Below are 17,865 nucleotides of genomic sequence, written 5' to 3'. Positions count from 1 at the left end.
TTATGCTGCGTGGTCAACCAATCCCACCTGCTTGATTTCATTGGACCTCTGACACCTCAACACACCAGCTCTAAAAGGCAGAGATAATAGCAAACAAATTCAAAATTTGCTTTGGCAGAGCAAAGCTTTAAAATAAATAAAATAAAATCGTGACATCTTGTCATCTTCCCCTGAGGAGAAGCAGTGGCAGCGGCAAAATAATAATAATAATAATACATCACATTTGTAAGCGCCTTTCACAACACTCAAGGACACTGTACAGCCAAGACCAATAATAAAACACAGATAAAATAATAAATAAAAAAGAAAGATTTAAGGCGGGTAGGCAAGTCTGAATAGGTGGGTTTTGAGCTGGGTTTTGAATAAGGAAAGAGAGTCAATATTACGAATGTTGGGAGGAAGTGAGTTCCAGAGTTTGGGGGCAGAGCGACTGAAGGCTCTGCACCCCATTGTACTGAGACGGGCAGAGGGTAGAAAAAGGTGGAGGGAGGATGAGGACCTGAGTGAGCGAGAGGGAATGGAGATTTGAAGAAGATCTGACAGATAGGGGGGCGCAAGGTTATGGATGGCTTTGAATGTATAGAGAAGTATTTTGAAGTTGATTCTAAGTTTGACAGGAAGCCAGTGGAGCTGTCGGAGGATGGGGGTGATATGATGGAAGGAGGGGGTTCTCGTGATGATCCGGGCTGCTGAATTCTGAACAAGTTGAAGTTTATGGAGGAATTTTTGATGGACACCGAAGAGGAGTGAGTTGCAGTAGTCAATACGGGAAGTGACGAGACTGTGAACAAGGATAGCGGTGGTGTGCGGAGTGAGTGAGGGACGGAGGCGGTTTATATTGCGAAGGTGGAAATGAGCGGACCGGGTAATGTTATTGATGTGGGAGTGAAAGGATAGTGAACTGTCAAAAGCGCTGGGACTGTCATTCCCAAAAGCGCCTAACAGACCAAAAGTAAACAAGGCATCAAGGCAAGACAATGAGGGACTTGAATGGTCTGCACCTTGGGGAAATTCCTAATTAATACTGCAGCGACTTTGAGCTGATTCTAACTCTTCAGAGTCTTTTCGTGGCCTTTTGTGAGAATTGGGCTCATTCTGTGCTAATTGCACTTCGACACATCACTGCACACAAGAGCACGCCAGGCACGCAAAAGCACCAAGCTTTGCACTATAATGTGCTAGTTGTGTACAGTAGATGGTGGAGACTGGAAGGCACAAAAAGTGGCAGCATCTGTTAATGACAGACAGTTCAGAGCCTGACCACAGATCTGACTTCCTCCAAACACAACAACACTCAACTCACTTTGTTGCAGCCTGAAAGCACCCCGGGGGCTCCAAGTCACACTCTCTCTCTCTGTGCCAGCCTCGTCACAATTATTCGTTCCAACTGTTGTACCATAAAGGCTTCACACCTCAGATTCGGAAAAGTCGGAAATCGAAGGGACTTGACAGCATACCCTCACCTGGGTTGAGAGTTCTCCTCATACATGCGCTCCTTGCCCTCCTTGAACAAACTGATGGTTTGCTTGGTCTTCTTGGTCAAGTTCTCCATGAAGACTCGAAAATACTCATTTTCCCCCAGGGTTTCCATTTTGCCCTCGTAGCGTGACAAAACCGTGCGCAGGTGCTGGTATGTATCTGGCAACAGGTCCAGGATGTAAGGGGGGCTGTTCTTCAGGGCCAATTTGGGGTTTTGGCACAGGCGCACCACCTGCAAAAGTGGAAAAAAATGTGGTAGAAAGATGGGTTAAGATAAAAGAACAGAGGAACAGAAGAAAATAATAATCAAGCCATCAGAGAAATGTCATGCTGCATTTTGCTTCAAGGCTTTATTTATATCCGTTTGAGAAAGTTATATAACATAGGTTGTTTTCATACCAAGAACACGTGTATGTGCAGAGTATTCAGTGTGTGTCACAACAGAGGACATTGAGAATGGAACAGACTACAACCGCCCATATCAGCTTGGAGCGCTTATAATAACGGCTACTCTAGCATGGTGAATATCAGTGAGTGCGTTCCTTATAGCTGCAACGCAATTTATCACAGTTGCACAGTGCTTCCTCTCATGACCAAACAATAAGTCTCCGGAAGAGGCCAATAGAAAACCTGCTTTCATGCATGGCACAATTAACAAGCTCTCTGAATCCAATTGTTGCCATTTATCATGAGTTGGATGCAGCCTTGTGAGAGTATACAATACATAAACCTTAACTGTTTGGATTACCAACCAGGGTTTCAAAATGTAATCATTCACTTCTGGAATCTAACAAACAATCATTGACATTACACAAAACAACCCAGTAATTGGTAAACCGAGAGATAATGTTTCATCTGGTGGTTTGTGTGTCGTCCATAGTCAATCAACTAAACATTGTGGTCAAATATGATCACACAACTGCAGACACTTGGGTCATCCTAACTAATAAATCTTTTGTTTTGCCGATTCCACTTTACTTTTGCAATGTGAGTCACTGTTGACTGTCCAAAATGAAAAAAAAAAAGGACTACAAAGCAGACAGAAGGGAAGATTTTTTCCCTCAAACTGCAGATGGTAAGATTGCTATGATCCAACCACTGTAGGTTATTTCATCAAGCCATCGTAGTTGTGTGAGGACAAACTGCTGACCATCGAAAAACAATCACATCAAGGTCTGATATAGAGGAAGTGTGACACATTTAGCACCACTCTGACATTAGGATCAGGACATGACTCAAAAAGCAAACAAAATAATTCATTGCAAACGTGAAACTCCAATGTGAATTAACTCAGTTCATTTTTTATTGTAAAAGCTATTTTATTGAACTATTAATGCACTTGTGGCATCACTACAGAGATAGGCATGATCAAGTTACTAAATATTTTGAAGAATTCTGTAGACTATGTGGATACTGTGTCTTAAAGGAATGAAAAATACTAAATTGAGTGCCGGATCACGGTTTATCCACATATAAAACTTGCAGGTGGCCATCTCTACATAACTGTGGCCACCATTCAGCCTCGAAATTTTCTGCCAGTTTCTGGTGTCTATCCCACCAGACTTAGACCGTGAACTGGAAGCCAAAATTGAAATCGCAATCAAAATATGATTAACTGCCCAACCATAAATTATTATTAAACAGAGTTGTTTCATGTTATGAGTATTTTCGGATGATATATGTTTCAAGAAAACATTCTGCAACAACAAAATGCATTTCAAATATTCACAGAAAGTGCTTGAGCGTGTGGGTGGCGCGACATATGCGTGCAAGTAGTGCTGGAGAACCCAAGAACCTTTTTCTTCTTTGGAAAATGATCAATTATATATTAAATTCGTGCTGTATGTTAACTGAACACCAAAATATATGTTTTCCCAAATATTTCATGCTTTAATCCTAATTTAGGATTCAGGCCAAATTTGACCCTTTGGGATTTAAAGGTAGCATCTGAGTAGCAGAATATATAGGGGCCAAATTTGACCCTGTGTGTTCCCCAGGGGTTTAATGCGAGCCACACAAAATAAATAAATAATTAAATAGATTTATATATTTCAAACATAAACTAGCCTGATCACAATTTATGGAGCATCTGGCAAATCGAAGTCAGAAAGAACGTTGCAGTGCTCCCTGCTCACCCGAGCTGGCTCCGTGACACCAATCCTATAGCTTTTTTTGACACACCAAATACATGATGACATTGGCTATGGCAATATCTTCCAGGCAATGTTATTCTATTCATTACAACACTGGCATCAGAACAGGCGTAATTTGGCAATTAGAAAAATGTCAAATTTAAATCCCTAGTTATCAGTATGCCATGAAGCAATGGAGCTGTGAATGGATTTCACCAACTGGCAGCAATCAGCAGAGGAAGTGATTCAGGCGCGACTCACTTCGAAAAAAAATCTAACAGGCAGGTCGTGTTTGATAGCAGTGCTAACCCAAGACATAATGCAGAATAATTACGAGTTCGATGTGGTACTATTTTGATGAACAAAGGTTTCAAGTAAACACTGCAATGCCATGCATACATCGTAACAATAAGACCCCGATTAAAGTACTCCATCCACAGAAATTTGGTAGTAGAAATTCCCCATTCCTCATTCCCCTTTTTGGCAAATTGTCCGAGGGTTTGTTTTCCATGTTGAAAAATGTTCGTTGTGGCAATTTTGTTTTCTTAGTACGCAGGACAACAGTATAACATTCATATTCAAACTCACAATTAGTTATCAAGTCTCCATGACAAAAGGGTGACTGTACATTCAATAAATCATTTCTAATGAGGACAAGGCTTACTTTATTACAGATGACTCAAAAATCATCTGATCACTAGAAACTGATTGGGCGCACATCTCGATCATTGCGTTTCAAGAATCAGGGAACAACATGCATTTTGGAGCCAAGTCGTCCATAAAGAGGGTTCAATATTAGAGTGGTTAGTTTGTTCTCAGAAAGCACCATTCCACACAACAACTTGAATGAGGTCACGATGGACCTCAATGGTGTCATTTATGATAGACAAGAGTCACATTTCGGTCAAAGGAACTTTCCCAAAAACCATGTGAAGGCAAATGTGCAATTTTATTGGAAATTCTGGAAATTTATATGGAAACAAAAAGTCCCTGCTCAGGAGTTAGTGCTTTCAAAGATTTCAAAAGATGTTGGCGAAAGGGTGGTAGAATGACTCCTCTTGCATATTTTTATTTCTTTTATTTTTTTCACCACTGCTGACATGTTTGTAATTGATTATACTAAAAGATGACCTTATATATCTATATATACCTTTTTTGTCACTACACCTGGATAAAGTACTTGTCATGGAGTAAGAAGTCACCTAGGAAACTGTACCTCATAATTGCTGAGCTTTAAAATGTTTGCACTGCCCCCCACACCACTCCTCCTCAAAAAAAAAAAAAAAAAAAAAACGGTTGGAGACGACTGCTCTTATATTGCATATAAGTACACACAAGGTACTATTAATAACAACTCAATAAAGAACAACCATCTTAGCACAACTATATTCAGAGCTCTCCACATTGGCCGTTCTTATTTCCTTAACCACATTTCTAAAGAACAGTGGAGGGTTAGGGTTGGGTCAAATTAAAAAATTAAATACTGCTAATTCAAACTGAGGAAGACATGAGGACCACGCTGCACTTTTCTATGTCTCAGCTGTAAACAAGCAAGAACATGCGTCAGTGTTCCTGCAACATTCAGACAGTTCCTGGAAAACATGCCATCTGTTTAGCAAAGTGAAAAGTGGTGTTCTTCAGACAGAATAGTTTACACAGCCCTGATCAACCCGATCTATAAACTGTCCATTTCTACTAAAAGAGGCAACCCTGTACAATTGACTAATCACGTTGGAAGTTACAAGGTAGTCTCTACGTTTGCATTCAGCAGGTACCTGGTTTTACTACTGGAAAAGCACCAATAAACCTTGACAACCCGAGCAGGTACCATGTAGTGAAAAAGGGGCATTAAGTGAACTTGTAATGGCAAATTACACCACGGGGTGGTTGACCCAAAATCGATCGTTTAGCTCCTTCTCGTGTGCATGCCTTGCCCACCAGGGAAAGTGGAAAGTGTCATACAGTGCAGTCCATAGACCAGAGAGTCATCTATGAGACATGGTATAAATACAACAACTTGGAATGTCCTGAAAAAGAGAGAAACTGCTCGTGTACTAAGTAACAGATATAGAACTGGTCGGCCGAGGGCAACAACAGGAGTTGATGGCGGAAATATGACAGCTGTGAAGGAACACTAAAAGGCAACACTAAGTGACATCAAGTCACGGGGGGCAGGGGTGAAGTTATCACAATCTAATGTTCGAATAAGACTTTGGGATAAGAAATATTCATTCTCTACCACAAGATGCAAGCCACTCATCAGCAAAAAAATAAATAAATAAAATAAAATCTGTAAGCCGGATTGGATTTTGAAAAGAACCACAGAGATGAGCCACAAAGATTTTGGATCCAAATTTTATGGACTGATGAGACCAAAATTAACCTCTACCAAAACGATGGGAAGTCCAAAATCTGGAGAAATAAAGACTCCGCTTATGATCTAAAACACACAAGCTCATATGTGAGTGCGGTGGAGGTGATGTCATGGCTTGGGCCTGCATGGCTGCTTCAAGAATGGGCTCACTCGTCTTTAATGATGATATAACTCAGAATAGTGGCAGCAGTATGATTTCTGAAGTCTATAAAACTATTGTATCTGGCAAGTTACAGGAAAAAGCATCCCGACTAATGAGGAGAAGCGGCAACATGCAACAAGACAATGACCCAAAACACAATGCCAACACAACAAAGCATTTCATTGGGAGAAGTGGAAGGAAAAATTGCAAGGTCTTAGACTGGCCAAGCTAATCATCAGATCATAACCCAATAGTGCATACATTGAAGAGAACATTGAAGTACGACACACCAGAAACAAACAAGAAATGGAGGAGGACGCAGTTAAGGCCTGGAAAAGCATTTCTAATGAAGAATGCAACAGTCAATCGGTAGATTTGATGCAGTCCATGCAAATAAGGGTTATGCCACCAAATATTAAATATAGAGTATATAAATGTTAAATATATATATAAATACACTTAATAATGTCTGTTGCAATACGTTTGCTCACTTGAAAAGTCGACGGCTTCAAACAAAAGGTGTGAGTTGTTTAACACATGAAGACGTAAACACCATGAAATAAAAGATGGACTTCTGAAGTTTTGTTTCCTTTTCCTTTTGATTTTGTTTCCTTTTGATCTGAGACCCAAATGTCCTCAGTTTACAAATCAACAAACCAATCAACATTGCGGCTCAAATCCATTGACAGTCTTCTTTCAATTTGTGGGCCTCGAAGTCTGCCATGACGCGTGATTGTCAATATTGTTTACTTTGCCAATTCATAGTCTCTGCTCAGCTTCGTCTGGGAGACTCCCTTTTGAAAGTGAGAGACAGTTTCAGCCTTCACAGAGAGTGAAATTTGCTTCCGTTTACCAGACATGTTTTCACACCATGTGTCTTCAGAAGTACAACAACGTACGAATCGATCAGTGACGGAGGGGAAGCACACGCTGTACATTTTGTTCATCAGCAAGTGTGCGGTGGCAGTTAGCTTCCCACGGTTCATTGTAACGAAGCCATTTTCACTACTTTGTGGGAAAAATCTGGTCATTATAATGAAGTTAACGTTATTAAGGTGTTTGTTGCAAGCAAATTCAGCAAATGGAAAATTAACTAACGGTATATGAAATTGAGACTTTGAAATGTAGCGGTAAAAACATAAATGGGGTATGTTGAAAAGAGGTTAGACTAAATGTGGTTCTTAATATATATGAAATTCTGTTTTCTTCAGTTTCCCAGTAAAATCGGGTGTGGCAGTAAACAGATTAAATCATGCACTTGCCGTCTTTTTAAGGAAAATTATCCACTATCTACCAATCATTCCAGCGCTCACTTCTCGAAATTCTGCACGCAAGCCAAAGCAAAAAACCAAATTGACAAAAGGTTCAACGATCACTTTCAATTGAGCGACCACTGCTATCAAAATTTGAAGGAAATATAAGTGAAGTAAAATGTATTAATATAACCCTTAATCACAAGAGTGGGCTTCACAAGCCCACAGTTGACAAATATTCGTGTTACTCTGCAAGACTCAGTGTTTCACTTTGTTTGGGCTATGAAGTCATTTGAAAACTAATTTGCCATTTTCTTAAATTCTTAATTTAAGAAAAGTTAGGGTAACCAAAACGAATGACCATAAAGCATATGATAACGATTTTCCTCTTAACAAAGGACGTCTCACTGCACTGGTTCACTCGAAGAGGAAGAGACACAAAGGGTGTCTTGTCTTCCTATTCACGCTAATATTTGCAATGTGAAGCTCACAGGAAACTAGAGGTCAAAATGCATGAATCCCCCCCCCAAACCCCTATCCCTCACAAATGAGTCTCCCCGTGACAGTACAAAGTTGGCCCATGAACATTTTTCGTTTTGTGCTTTGGTAAAGCGATTCCAGAGAAAGCTCATCAAAGCTGCGCGCTATATTTCCTACATTGTCTCAAAAAATAAATGCAAAATCAAGTCCTAGGCTTTCTAATAAAATCAATTGAAAATAGTGGTGTGTGAATGCAGCAAAAACAAAGGAAGCGTCAAGACTGTGTATGGTGTGAAATATGCGGTGTTGGTAAAAACCTATGCATATACAATCTAACAAACGATGCTGACGTTGTTCGATAAGAAGTCATCCAAAGTGTCGTCTTCTAAACGAGCGAATAATAACGAGACGGCAAAGCCTTGGCATGTCATTTAAAAACAAATTAGCAATTTCGCTAGCACGAGCTAGCCATGTCGCCATCCAGCTGATTAGCTTCACGTTAGCATCGTTAGCAGCACACCAAGATTAGCTCTTATCGTTAAGTGAGCTGCAGTTAGCTTAGCATTTGCTCTTCATGAAAGTCGGTCTTGACCAACCTTATCCATCAGTTTCCAGCACTTTTCCACTGTCTTTTTGTCCACGGCCCCGGGCTGGTGGTGCGAATGAAGGTGATGGTGGTGGTGTGGCTGGAAAGCATCCTTCATCATTCCGATGAGCCCCCCGCCTTTCTTTAGGTTGCCTGCCATGTTGGGGCTCGGTGGCGGCTGGGGGCGGTGGGGTCTCGTTGCCAGAGCCGCAGACAGGTGAGGCGCGGCAAGCGTCGGGGAGGGCGAGAGGTGGTGATCCAGTCAGCACCCCACTTGGCGAGGACAGAGCCCGAGTGTCAAATCCGTAGATTTCCTCTAACCCAACGGGTTAGAGGAAGGTAGAGTGACTATCGAGTAAAGGCTTCCATCAGTAAACCGGCCAGTTTGTGGAATAAAAGACTAACACAAACTCCAACCCCCAACAGCGAGCGTAAGGCGTGCTATGCTACGACAAGCGGCGGTGCTCCTTGCGTGCAGGCGCAGCACAGCGGGATCGTTGGCCAATGATACCACTTCTCCGGTTCTACTCGATTAAGAGCGTGTCCTCTCTCCTGATGAGCTTTCAGTTCCGTGTTGTCAGCGCCAGTTGATGCCCTTTAAGTGCGGTTCAAAGGTGATATGGGGCGTTTGGGTAACAGCCCTGTGCAAGCGAGGCTGGCGCCTGGCGGAGACCGCTCACCGACGGCTCCGGAGAGGAAGTGGCGCCGTGGACTGACTGCTTGACGCTCAGACACACACGCGGGAACAAGACTAACTAAATTACGGTGGAAATTCAACATCGCCCAATGTCGTTTCTTTACTGTTTCCCCTTAGCTGCGACGTGTATATATATGCGTGACCCTTTCCTTTCCCGTTCCTCTCTTTCCGTTTGCCCCCTCCTCCTCAAAATCCCAAACTCCACGCCTTAGCTGTGCTCGTTCGCACTGCCTGCATGTGGTCGGGAGCGCGCGCCTATCTGTAAACTGAATCTTTTGGGAGGCTGAGGGTGGGTGGGGGGAGGGGGGGGGTAAATAAAGCTTTGAATTCTCGCGTGGAGCGTCCTGCTCACTCCCGACAACCGGGCGGGGACACTTTTGACGGATCTCGCTACAACCACAGTAAAGTGGGTGTGTGAGTCACGACAATGGTAATGGGTGGGCTCATGCTGCCATGACAGACACTGATTGGTCACCAAAGAAGTCAATCAGTTGCATTATGTGTACCCATGGCAACCGATGCAGAGAGCACAGCGGCCGCCAGGCAGTTAAACTGTTAACTAACAAAGAAGATTCAGAGAGAAATTTAAATATTTTTGGTGGTGCTTTCACTTTTTGGTCTGTAGGCACGCGCATAACTCAAATCACTCAAACATTGGTGCCATGAATTACGAGTGCTTTGCCTTACGAGTTTTTCAAGACACGAGTTGCTACTTGATTTTTTTTGTCAGACCAGTCGACAAAACTGGAGCAACAAACACTTTTCCCATCTTTGCTGGCACCAAGTTTAGGCATCTCACGGACATTTCAACAGATGTGACAAACATCTTCTCTTTGTCTGCTGCTGCAGTAGGGTCAAAGAAGATGCAGCAGCAGGTCTTCCGTGTAAAGGCGAAACAAGCTGGAAATAAAAGAAACCAATTTCGAACGTATTTTGTTTCCCGATTGTTAAAACAATTCAGATGTAATGTTTCTTAATGGCCACTACAGGTCGCCATCGTATTGTTCCTGGAAATTGGCTTAACTCGACGCTAAATAACGCACACTTGCCCAAGATTTGTTGCTTTACTGATGTACAGTATATGTTACTGTTGCTCCATGTACAGCACTTTGTTTGCAGCGATGGCTGTTTGAAAGTACTCTATAAATACAGTTGAGTTGAGTCCATCAGTGATTTTCAATGTAGTATTAGTATCACTAGTCGTGCGCAAAAGACTCACTGAATTAAACAAACAGTGCATGCAGCACGACAGGGCAAATCAGCATAAAGAGCACACTATTGACAGGACACATTTAAAATGGAATTAAAACACCAATTAAAGGAATGACAATGTCTCCCCAGAGAAGGTTGTTGATTTTAAACGAGACAAGATTATTCCATTTTAGATTCTCTTGTCTTCAAGCAAACTGTCAATCGCTGATTTATTATCTGGCAAACCCAGTCACGGGCCCATCGTTCTGTGTATTGCAAAGACTTTCAATATTTGTTTATCAGCAACTAAAATGTGTGAATTTGAAAAAATGTGACTATTTCCTGAGCTAGTTAAAGTCCTTCAACCTCTCTTAGTGATTCGTATCTAGCGAATAAATCTCACCCCTTTTACTGTAATTAATAAGAACACTGTTTATTATTTTAACTCCTTTAATATTCACATCTTTGTGATGAAAAGTGTCATGAATGCCACTTTTCACTTCAGGTCTCTTGCAGCCACCTCAGTTGACACTGACAGCTACTGACATGAGTGTCCTTGCACTTGCTGTTCAGCGTCAAAAAGATTAAAACCTCTGCTAGTTTTGATAAAAGCTTTTGAGTTCCTCTCAGCTGGGATAACCCTGCTTCATTTTCTTCACGGCCCAACAAGTTTGTGTGTGTTGGACCAATACTGCAAGGGGATTTATGTTCCTGAGACTGGAAGTCCAGTAATTAGTAGGCTTTACACGATACGGATTTTTGGGGCCGAGCAGCGATTTTGAAGAAAACAATACTTGATCACTGACTCCATTGGAAGATGGAGCAACATATCTTTTCAAACAACCCGTCATAGCAAAAATCCACATCCTTGACGCCCAATTGAATTGCATTGGAAAAAAAAATATATGAATCCAAATGCTGATAAACATGAATATAACATGCAATATTTACATGTTTATAACATCTCCTTCTCTGAAAGTTAAAAAAAAGGTGAATGATCAATCTGTCAATCAGGTGGCCAGGGTTTTTTTTTTGTTGCTACATTCTATTGCTACAATGGTCCAACAGCTGTAAGCAACTCCATACACATACTTACCATTTGCGCCAACTTCCTGGTTCCACATTTTGCTCAAGTTGCCTCCTCCTGTTTGGCACCTATTGGAAACTGGCTGTGCCCCCGCCCCCATGTAAATAGCAAAGAGAACACAACATAAAATCTCGATGATTCACGTCCTAGTGGGTAAAAGATATACCGAAGAGGAATGCAAAGTGTGTTTTCCACCCATTTTCTGTACTGCTTAACTTGTTTACTGTCAGCCTATCTCACTCGATTTCGGTTGTTTTCCTTTTTATTTTGATGTATTTTTTTAAGGATACGATACTTGGAAAAAGCTTATGTGATCCCAACATAGAAGCACTTCATTTCCACCAGTGTCAAAGAAAAACCCATTACACACTTGGGTCCTGAGCCTCTCCCAATCGAGATGTGGGGCACACCCTGGACTGGTTGCCAGTCAATTACACACATGGAAAATTTAGAGTATTAAATGAACCTAACGTGCATGTTTTGGAAGGTTGGAGTGAAATAGCTGTATAAATCCTCACCATCTCCCGTATGGCAGACAGTTGCTGTCATTTGATTTTTGTGCGTATTTAAGCAAGTTGCTCGTGAATATACAATACAATACATTATGATTTATATAGCGCTTTCACAACAGCGGCAGCTGTAACAAAGCACTCAACAAAACAGTTAACATAAAGTAAAATAATAAACACAACACATAACATAAAACACGGGCAGTCGTGCAGTCCTAACCACTATGAAAGAAATAATATGCCTTAGTAGTAACACTTTTATAAAATAGAGATTTTTTTTTTGTGGTAGAATTGTGGTTGTCAGCACAGATTAAACTTAGACTTGGCCACATTTCTGTTCAGGCATGGTACTTGATTGAGTTTGGGTTTTCTGAATTTGTGCAGAATTAACACTCATGCTGCTGGAAATTAGTCCAGGTATAAACCTTGTTTTGTTTGTTTAAGTAACACATTTTATTTGCTCAAACCTCTCGAGACAACATGCCCCAATTAACCAACCAAGTGTGTTGTCTGCTTGCCTCAACACAACACTTCACATCGGCACCTCTCCCACCCCTTGAGGGGGGAAAAATAACGAGTGTGTGATCACCTGTGATATGAGTTATACCGCCATGCATCTCGGATGTCTTTAGCACAACACACGGCAACTGTGAAGCTGAAGTTTATGGTGAGGTGTGAAGAGAAATTGCTCTTGTATGCAGCTGCTAAAAAAAAAAGGAAACAAACAAGCCACCGATCAAACAAAAGTCATTGCTCGGGCTGGACAATGACAAAGTTATTGAGCAGTTTGACAGAAAGATGCTGCGTTGTCCACAAAAGGACTTTTAAAAAACGGGCCAAGAAGGGCAACATAGAAAAAATGTTGCATTTTATATTGTAAAGAGGTACCTTGAGACACAAATGCAATTTGTTCGATGACCACACTCATAACTCAAAACATTTGTTTCGCAAATGATCTTTCTCCATTAAAATGAACGGGAATGCCATTAATTTGTTCCAGCCACCTCAAGCACACATTTTGTAATGCCTTTTTTAAATAAGGAAAACAGCACTCAATAATAACGTACTTTTGGAAACATACTGTCAACTGAATAGAATGTACGTAATTAAACAGTTTGCGCATCATGGAATGATTCATTGCAACTCTTTTTGGTGTTTGCAACTTGGCCACTGGGGGCAGTATAATACTGTCATGTCAAATACTTATTTATCATGTCCTTGTTTATAATGATACTCATGCAGCGTGTTATACTGGAGATAAAATTCCTTGTGTGTTCTACATACTTGGCCAAAAAAGATGATTATGATGATTATGATGAAGGCAAAAACTTAAGACTTTCACAACTCCAATACTATTACGCTACTCAATAGACGAGTAATTAATCATTTTCTGTAGGGGATAAATAACATGTGCCAGAGTATTGTGAGACTATCTGTGTCCACGCGCTAATGCACCGTTCAAATGGTCAGATATCCATTGTAAAGGGTTATAACACACAACTACTGATTCTTCTTGTTTGGCTAATCATGACGTTTTCTTGGAGTGTTGGCATGAAGAAAGCAGATGGATTTTCTTGTTTTATGTTGCGAGGGAAGAAATTTCATCTGGGCTGTACGTTACACATACGTACAGCACATTTGACAATAAAGTTGTATTCAATTCAATTCCTGAACCAAAAGTTATGTGGTTGATTTTAAAAAGTGAAGTTCTTTAGATTTAGTTTGAGAGTACTGTTCAAATTGGAGCGGCATTCAACAACTTGAATGCTCTCTTTTTATTCGTACATTAAATTTTTATTTTTCATTTTTCACTGTTTGGTCAATGTAAGTTGAGTTCTGTTCACTGCTACCATACATGCTCGCATTTTATGTTGACATGTTTTCTAGCCATACAAAACAAACAAACAACAACAAGGGCCTAACAACGGCTTGTATCTTGATGGACTTCAAAGTCTGGTCACTTGTACCTCAAGGTACCTCTGTATATTAATTTTCCAAGTGAGTATTTATTTGAAAAGTATCAATTCTCATGTGCCGTTTATTGTGCATTATAAAATGCCTTGCATCACTGAAGGCCTCCAACTAACGTGTGCCAATTAAATGCCACTACTTTTTGCAGTTGAGTAAATAAACACCTCAGCCCACATTTTTACAAGTTTCCCAATTAAATTTGAGTGAGGCTATGTTGAAAGTAAACAACATATCCGAGTGACCTCTTTAAATGATCTAAGATGTCCTGTTTACGGCACAGTCCCAGATTTCTTCAGACTGATATATTCTAAGTTGTGTTTTGCAAAAATAAATGCATGAAAATGTCAAAGCGACTTGGCCGATGCAAACTGAAAGGGTCCTCGGGCTTTGCACAATCTATCACATCTAATTCAAGTTGAAGAGCCTTGACATTTAACAGAACACATGTCAGCCGCTGATATAAATATATAAAAACATTCTCTCTTTACTGTGGACCGATTTATTTGTTTATGCTGCTGTGTTTTAGTCATATAAATCTTTGTTGGCCTCAAGTCATTCATGAATATTTTCTCTGTGTGTGTTTACAGTGAGATGAGAGGTCATAGGGGGGGGTGAGGAAAAGTCATCGTAAATATGACACAGAGTCAAAGATGTCAGACGAGAGACAAAGGCACAGCAATGTGTACTGTATGCATGGAATATTTGAAGTATTTAAAAGAAGAAACACTTGAACTCATCATCAACCCATTATTTATGAAAACAAGTCCCAAAACATCAAAAAGAGCTCAGGTAGTTCTTTTCTAACGTCTTCAGCATCTAATAACATAACTTTCTCAGATTAAAAAAAGGAACTTGTTTCATGTTTAATTTTTTTTCTTCCCCCCCCGATAACAATATAACAACAATAATTAGTACTGGTAATCCAACAGAGCACAGGAATAATTTAAAAAGATGGGGAGTGAAAGAAACAGCACACTGAGACTTGAAAATACTGCATAGTACAAATGGCCCGTGGCTGTTCGTCCTTCGTATGTCCTGTTCGGAGCAGTACTGAGGGCCAGCATGAGACAGACTCATCAGTTTATCCATGAGCAAGAAAAAGACAAATCCGCCCCAGAAGACCCCAAAAAAAAAAGATGAGTCAGTACCATGGTCCTGTGTCAGGTGATCCAGTGACAAAGCACCGTCTGACCAGGAAGGCCAACGTCTACAGGGTGCGTGTTATTCAGGTTCGCTGCTATTTGTTGTCTTGTCCCACTCTATGCTCTCCTCACTGGGCGTAGGAGACGGCAAGGCGCCGGCTGCCCCCCCAGGACGCATCCTGAGCCCCTGGAAGCGTCTGCACTCGGGGCAAATGCGGATGTGGCTGCAGCCTCTGGCCACCAACGCGGCTTCCTGAGCCAGTCTGTGGGAAAGCGGCTCGGGCAGTCCCGTGCCTGTACACAGATTGCCGTTGGCGAGGCCCACGGTGGCTGCTCGCGCCCGGCGCTCTTCCTGAGGGAGGGGTGGCGGCCGCGTGACCGACGACGTCCGGCGGCGTCTCACCTGCAGGCTGTCGTGACACAGGATGATGCCCTGCAGCTCGCGCAGCATCTCCTCGCACACCGACTGCTGGAAAGCACCCAGGGGAAAAGGCAAATAAGCGATAAATAGATCAGAGAGTGAAAATGCAGGATAATGTCCCTCGAGGACAGGAGTTGCCCAGCCTTGATCTAATGGGTTTTATGAAATGCCTTTTCAGTATGATGTGGGTTCGCATACGAACAGCATTGTCAATATTTTTTAAAATCGGATTTCAAAAGTGAACGGTTAACGGTTCAATATCGAGATGGCTGAAAACGTATTTTTCAGATTTTAGTGCGTTCAAGACAAATTGTTAAAAATGCACAAAAGCATCTCATTCGTGGGATTGTAAAAATTCACAAAACTCTCACCCCTGCATCTTTAAATCATAGGGATTAACACCCGGGGTGGGGGGTTGAGGTTTAAAACCCCTCTAAAATGAAACTAACCATTGCATGTTTTCTAAATTTGGCACACCACAGGGAAAAGTGATAGTTACAACTCAACCAAATTTGAATGATTCTAAGTGTACGAGGCTTTAAATTCAAGAAAAATCATGCTGGTGTGGGCCGATCTGCTAACTGCAGGAAACGACGTCCCGCTGAAAAATCGTTCCTACTCTGAAAACCCATTGTAGGTAATGTGAACGCAGCAAAGCTTCTTTTTGGAACCGACTCAGTGGTTCTCCTTCTACTTTCTTTTGACAGTTGTCTCTGCGTGTCTCAGTTTTGCTATTCAATGTGTATTGATGAGGTGCAAATTGCAAATTTAGACCCACACACTACCATGTGAAACGGCTTATTTGAGCCTCATTCCACGAAACATACATGTACAAATCGTGAGGTGAAACACTGATCTATCTCGTTCAAAAAGAAGGACTCAAAAGTCTGCGTTTGACTTTCACATACTGCGTGTTTATTGAAGTAAAGTCACAGTGTCGAGTCCATTTAGAAAAAAAAAAGACAGTCATCGAGTATCATTTAAAAGGCATGACATCAGAAATAGGCTGAACAAACGGCTTTGCACATCTCGCTGCGACGGATCGAACGGATCAACTCAGCGTTTGTACCGTTTGTGTCGAAGAAGGCAAACCGATAGCTGTTAGAATGTTTCAATTTGAGACGAGGCTACATTCAACTGACACCCTGATTAACTCCACAATATTAGTGTATAGCAGCTAGGAATAAACACTCGATATAGAACATCTTCTATACTATGAAATAACCTCCGAATAAGTTGCATCGCTGGCCCGACGACGTGCACACAGTGGAGGGCGTTGAATAGGCCTGCTTGGATTTTTAGGTTAATCATGACATACGTCATTGATGAATAGGCTATGATTGCCAGCACCATAAATGCACTAAGAGATCTGACTGCATTCAGTATGACATACTTGAAACATTATACTGTATATTTAAGACTCATCAATACATCGAGATATATATATGTGTAGACCACGGTGAGGTAAATCTTTGGTTTTGTGCTCATTGCGTCTGGAAGCAGATGCTGACTACGGGTCAGACCTGTTCAGTGTGACGGGAGTCTGGCGGCCCCGTGTTGGGGGCGCGGGTGCCAGGGTGGATACAGGGATACGAAGCAGATGCAGGTTACATAGGCCTCTCTCACCTCGCTTCCTGGCGCGTGCCTCAACATCCACACAAATTCCAGCACCGCCATGAAGATGGCCACAAGTAGGCCACACACCAGCACCACGAAGATGCCGCCGATGTTCTCCATGCCCAGACCTGCGAGGGAGGAGCAGGGAGTAAAATTAGAAGGTCAATGAAATGTATCATTGGAGCAAAATGGTCAACAAGACAAGAACCTTTGGCCCGGTGGTCCTCCTCTTTTGGACACTTGCCGCCATCCCACCATTTCCTCTTCAGGATCTCTAATCGATTGTCCTCCTGAAGCTTGAGGATGGCCAGGTCAAATTCATCACGGTATACGGAGCCTGCAGTCAAAAATTAGGCAAAGCTCTCAGACATATAAATGTACAGTATATAGGGACAGCTTGGTTTTTCATGGTGACACCATCAGGATTATAACATTTTGGCATTTTTAATTGCAGTTAGTTTTTATTTCCTTTGGCTTCTTTTTTTTTCTTCTTTAATTCGGTTACTGGTAGTTTGTATTAGATTTGGGAGCAGGTTCGTTAATTTTTCTTTTTTCAAAAAAATGTTTAATTTTAGTTTGTTTGTTTGTTTGTTTATTGAACATAAAACATATACAGTAATAGTTTGACAGAAAATAAGGTACGGTAGATAAAAAAGTAAAAAGAAAGAAATCAGTCTTCATTCAACACAGTTATTATGTTCAAGGGAGAAGGATGAATTAAAAAACTTATCTAGTCCTACCCCATTATGTGTTCATACATAGTTCAGTTTTTATTAGTTTTAAT

The 17,865-nt window shown here is 41.4% G+C and overlaps 3 protein-coding genes across 5 annotated transcripts in view; 1 reads left to right on the top strand and 2 right to left on the bottom strand.

Moving 5' to 3' along the window:
- cbl (Cbl proto-oncogene, E3 ubiquitin protein ligase) overlaps positions 1-9,346 on the bottom strand; it is a 29,065-nt gene extending 19,719 nt beyond the window's left edge. The window contains exons 1-2 of one of the 2 annotated variants that reach the window (XM_052077945.1): positions 8,457-9,346; positions 1,464-1,711 (exon numbers count right to left, since the gene is read on the bottom strand). In XM_052077945.1, coding sequence (XP_051933905.1) covers positions 1,464-1,711; positions 8,457-8,606 — 398 coding nt within the window. In that variant the 5' untranslated portion in view covers positions 8,607-9,346. The remainder of the gene's footprint in view (positions 1-1,463; positions 1,712-8,456) is intronic. The other variant, XM_052077944.1, reaches the window with a different exon arrangement.
- mcamb (melanoma cell adhesion molecule b) overlaps positions 1-17,865 on the top strand; it is a 77,509-nt gene that overhangs the window by 56,631 nt on the left and 3,013 nt on the right. The gene's annotated exons all lie outside the window — the stretch shown is intronic.
- Positions 14,629-17,865, bottom strand: part of grik4 (glutamate receptor, ionotropic, kainate 4) — a 231,498-nt gene continuing 228,261 nt past the window's right edge. For both annotated transcript variants that reach the window (XM_052077943.1, XM_052077942.1), the window contains 3 exons: positions 17,290-17,418; positions 17,091-17,209; positions 14,629-15,512 (listed from right to left, as the gene is read on the bottom strand). In XM_052077943.1, the coding sequence (XP_051933903.1) occupies positions 15,123-15,512; positions 17,091-17,209; positions 17,290-17,418 (638 nt within the window). In that variant the 3' untranslated portion in view covers positions 14,629-15,122. The remainder of the gene's footprint in view (positions 15,513-17,090; positions 17,210-17,289; positions 17,419-17,865) is intronic.

This window comes from Hippocampus zosterae, chromosome 10 (assembly GCF_025434085.1).
Source record: "Hippocampus zosterae strain Florida chromosome 10, ASM2543408v3, whole genome shotgun sequence".
Classification (NCBI taxonomy): Eukaryota; Metazoa; Chordata; class Actinopteri; order Syngnathiformes; family Syngnathidae; genus Hippocampus; species Hippocampus zosterae.
The sequence above is the reverse complement of the archived record's forward strand: the minus strand, read 5'-3'. Positions and strand labels throughout refer to the sequence as shown.